The sequence below is a fragment of the Alnus glutinosa genome, chromosome 1 (genome assembly GCF_958979055.1).
Source record: "Alnus glutinosa chromosome 1, dhAlnGlut1.1, whole genome shotgun sequence".
Lineage (NCBI taxonomy): Eukaryota > Viridiplantae > Streptophyta > Magnoliopsida > Fagales > Betulaceae > Alnus > Alnus glutinosa.
Genome location: NC_084886.1, coordinates 19,711,305 through 19,716,301, shown reverse-complemented (window position 1 = coordinate 19,716,301; position 4,997 = coordinate 19,711,305). Strand labels below are relative to the sequence as shown.

The following is a 4,997-nucleotide window of genomic DNA, read 5'->3' as shown; positions in this document are numbered from 1 at the left end:
AGGAGTCACATTTCGTCAAGGGCCCATGAAGATCTGGGCAGTCATAAATGCCTCGGATAGTGAATACCTCGGATACTCCTTAGAGAATCTTATGAATATCCCTCGATTGGCTGAATCGGGGATAAACACAATCGGTGAATCTCGGGACATTGCTATCCCGAGAATATGAGAAGAATACACACGGAATGCCCATGTCCAGATGGTCCCGAGAACGGATTTCTCGAGACTACCACGAGGTGATATGGATGGAATATGTTGGAACCTTATCCCGGAATTATCGCAGAGAATTATGGAAATATCTGATCCATGATCCCTAGAAAGACGTAGAAGGTCTCTATCCCAGATTTTTCAGGATGATCTCTTATCCCACACGATATGGGATAAGATCCCGGAAATACCAGGATAACCTTTTATCCCACACGATATAGGATAAGAGACCTGTTTGAATTCACTTGAAGATTAGTCCCAAGGGATAAGATCTAATCCCACACAATCTGGGATTAGAATCCTAATTGAACTCTAATAAGAGCATACGTAGTGTACCAGAACTACATGCCTAGCTACAAATAGACAACTGCTACAGGTATCAAAAGCTAGCTCTGATCTCTCTGAATTCGTGTGCTCTCATATTCCTTGAAATTTGTCTACAAGAATCTAACTTAGACATCAGAGTGAGACCCCGTCGACACATCCGACAAGCTCATGCGTTTAATCTTTTGTCTTGTAGGTGGCGGAGAGAGTGCATTCTGAGACGACACGTCATCATACCGAAAACTGTACCAACATATCATAATAAAATAAATTTAGTACATCATGTACCGAAATTGGATATTAATTGGTTGTTCAATATGCATGCTTTGTCTCTTGAATCTCCAGAATTTCTTCTCCAGTGGTGGAGTACGCTACAGGAGCCATACCCACAATACTCAGAGTAATTGCCTCGCTACATTCTAGAAAACTAGAAAGAGTCAGATAGAGATGACTCATTTGATGTGATTTTCTCAGATGGGCCTACAATATCAAAACACTGCCTTCTTTTTATTTCCGTTCCACCATCTAGTGCTATTTAGTGCATAGTAACGCACTTTCAAGTCAGAAGGCTACTGCACAAGATATATACTTGGCTAGTTGGCTAGGCTGGCTGCCCACTGACGGGCGCCGCCTGGCACTAACTTCTGCATAGCCCATGGATCGTAACAGGTACTTGAGTGTCTAATGAAGTTGACGAAGTGAGATTCTTTGAAGCTGTCATACTAGCTAGTGGTGAACTTTCAGTGCTTGCCAAAACCATCACGCAAGAAACTTGCTGAGAAATGATTGAATGACAGCAGGTACCTTCATCTTAATTGCATGCTGCCTATAAATAAGTATGTGCCATCCTGGCTCAAGAGTACTGTAAGAGACATCGATCACATAGGCCTAGTGGGAGAGTATAAAATACACACGTTCAGTGACTGCAGATGGAGGATAAAATGAATATTGAATTTCCTGAATCATATCCAATGGCTGGAGGAGATGGAGCTCACAGCTATGCTCAAAATTCCAAATACCAGGTACTATTTTTCAGTTTTTTATTTACATGGTTTTTTTTTTTTTTTTTTTAATATTTGCACCATTGTTTTTCCAATACTGTCGGTACGTCTGCCACTTGCATGTAAAAAGCACATGGTTGATAACCGGATAGAAATCTTTAATAATCTGTCGGTACGTCTGCCACTAGATTAAAATCTTCTGAATTTCCTAAGATGGTTCTATGGTATTAATCATAAAATGTGTCACCTCCATCACAGGTTCGGCTTTCTTGTCCCTCGTACGTGTATAGCTTTTCCTTTGAATTATTGCTTCTCCCCCGTGCATGATTATTGATCTTGCAAAAATGGCTTAAAGAAAAGTAGTACTTGGAGAAAATGAACGGTTTTTGCTTTAGAAAACACGATTGATAGGAAGATTTGAGCAACAAAGAATCTAGGACAAGCAAGGAACTTGTTTCGATCATGGTAAGAAAAAAAAAAGTATTAGAAAGAAAAAGAAGAAGAAAAAATATTTTGAATTACTTACATAATTAGGAGTAGGGCAACTCCTTTTCTTTTCTTTTGTTTTTTTTTTTCCGAGAAATTCTACACGTACTCCCGATTAAGTGAATGTACGTTATATGCACTTTCATTTGTTATTTCATTCAATAATAATTTTGTTGCTACGTCGACAAGGAGTGAACACTTGAGAGTATGTGTAGCACTCTTCTATTTATAAATTTTGAGTGTTGCTAGGAATACCATAGCTTTTATTACAAATAATTAAATTTGTCAGTCAATTTCTTTTTCTTTTTCTTTTTTTCACCGTAAAATTAGTCATTGAACTCACAATGTCTATTTTACTATTGTAGCATAAGTGAATAATTGGTAGATTTGAATCTCAACACAGCCAACCACGCGCGCGTCTTCCATTATTATCATCATGCATAATATTAATGGTTATAAATGAAGTCATTCAAACTGAAAACAATGACTAATTTGCTGGTTAAATTTGTAGAGAGGATATGTTGAAGCAGCCAAAGAAATGATCATGGAGGCAATTGTCAAGAAATTTGACATCAAGACCCTTTCTACACCTTTAAATTCAATTTTTGTGGCAGACTTGGGCTGTTCTACAGGACCCAACACCTTTCTTGCAGTGCAAAACATTGTAGACGCCATAGAACTCAAATACCAGTCAGAAGATTACTGTACTAGGGAGATCCCAGAATTCCAAGTTTTCTTTAACGACCATGCCTCCAATGACTTCAACACTCTCTTCAAGTCCTTCCCACCAAAGAGAAACTACTTAGCCGCTGGGGTGCCAGGCTCTTTCTACGGCCGCCTATTTCCCAAAGCCACTATTCACATTTTTCACTCCTCTAATTCGCTTAACTGGCTCTCCAAGGTGCCCAATGAGATTACGAACAAAACTTCTCCTGCATGGAATAAAGGCAGGATACATTACACAAATGCTAAAAAGGAAGTTGTGGAGGCCTATGCAACTCAATATGCCATGGGCATGGAGTCCTTCCTGTCTGCTAGAGGAGAAGAGCTTGTGGTTGGAGGGATGATGGTGCTTCTCATAGCTGCTGTCCCAGACGTCATTCTCTCTTCTGACTTCACCATTTGTACACATCTAGAACTTCTGGAATCTTGTCTGACGGACATGGAAAAAATGGTAAGAAAGCTTACATTACATTAAGTAGATAGGGACTAAAGTACGCGAACGCTTTTCCATTTAAGAAAAAAAAAAAAAACATAAAACACTATCCAATATTGTTGAGTCTTAGAATTGAGGTATCTTCCAAATGACCAACACTGACAGTAAAAGATTTTGGTTAATTTATAGATCGATGGTGTTTCCATGAGAGCCTAATGGTTATATATCCTGATTGCAGGGACTAGTTTCTGAAGCAAAACTGGACTCTATCAATCTGCCCCTTTATTTCCCATCTCTTAAAGAGTTAATGGCAGTCTTTGAAAGAAATAGGCGTTTCAGCATCGAGAGCATCCAAGAGTTAAGTCTCCAAGACAAGCAAGTAAGCCCCCAAACGCTTACTTTGACACTCAGAGCCGGACTCGAAGGAGTATTTGAAAAGCATTTTGGAAATGACATCATGGATGAGGTCTTCGATCGCTATTCTAAGAAAGTTGCAAGCACTCCCATTTACTTAAACCTTGGTCATGAGAACCAAAAAACATTGTTACTGTCTGTCCTTTTGAAATGCAAGCCAAATGATTAATTAGACTTGTATTTTCTGTTGGCCAGAAATGTCGAACAAACTTATGGACTTATATCACGGTATACGATGCAATTTAATTCATAGCCTTTTTACATGCATATATTTACAAATTCATTATTTTTATTATCTTGTTATTCATAATTTATTTTCACAAAATATAATTCACATTAATTCAAAATATATTTCTTTTTTGACATGATTCAAAATATATTTCATGTGAGTAGTAAACATGCAGGTTTGATATATAAAATAATCATGCATGTTACGCATACAAATAATAACAAGTATTCGTGTGAGTTTCACTCACTTGAGTCGTAGGATTTCACCAGTTAGTCTTCCGTACAAGTTCATAGGGTATAAGGGCATTGTGATAATTAAGTTAATAGAGTTTTTGTTGTTAGTGTACGATATATATCCAATGTTGCACTTCCGAGTTGGATTGATGATCAACTATCTTTTCGCTATGTTAAGTTATCTTCCGATGTTTTAGTTATTGATTTGGATACTATTATTGTGATGTACGTGGTATAAAGATGACTATCTTAGCTATTATATATACAAGTAACCCTTAGATCCTTGGGGCTTATTTACTTAGTATATAGGTTCGAGGAGGCACATCGAATTAATCACTAGTTAATTAATTTTGGAGACGTTATAAATGTACAGCACGTAGTTTGTGCGGACTGAAGGTGTGCTGATCACGGACCACCGTAAGAATAATAGTTTTTTAATAAATGCGATGGTCATTGGTCAAATTCCAATAGCAGCTCACAAACTCAAGAACCAATGTATTTCAAAAATAGAAACACATAGGAACAACTTACTATGGCTCGATCTGATACGTACCAAATGTTAGAAATATACACATGCAGCAACATAAAATAAATTTAGTACCTCATGTACCGAAAATTGGATCTTAATTAATTGGTTGTTTAACGAGCTTTGTGATCTCTTGGATCGATCTCTAGAATTTTCCTAAAGCCATGTCCACAATACTCACCGTCCAAGTACCTCAGTCCACTCCAGAAAACTAGTGATGTCATTTTCGCAAACGGGCCTCCAATATGAAAACAGTACTGCCTAATTAATTTTAATTATTTCCGTTCACCATTTAGTGTTATTTAGTGCATAATAATGGACTTTCAAGTCTTGTGGAGAAGGTTACTCCACAAGATACTTGGCTTGGTTTGGCTGGCTGCCTACTGACGAAGGGCGCCGCCTGCCACTAACTTCTGCATAG

The 4,997-nt window shown here is 37.8% G+C and overlaps 1 protein-coding gene across 1 annotated transcript; it reads left to right on the top strand.

Annotated features, from left to right (window-relative positions):
• The first annotated feature begins 1,460 nt into the window (after nucleotides 1–1,460).
• On the top strand, nucleotides 1,461–3,757 carry LOC133882914 (loganic acid O-methyltransferase-like). The gene is made up of 3 exons (XM_062322180.1): nucleotides 1,461–1,553; nucleotides 2,530–3,192; nucleotides 3,413–3,757. The coding sequence occupies exons 1-3, from the start codon at nucleotides 1,461–1,463 to the stop codon at nucleotides 3,755–3,757; spliced, it is 1,101 nt and encodes a 366-aa protein (XP_062178164.1).
• The last annotated feature ends 1,240 nt before the right edge of the window (nucleotides 3,758–4,997 follow it).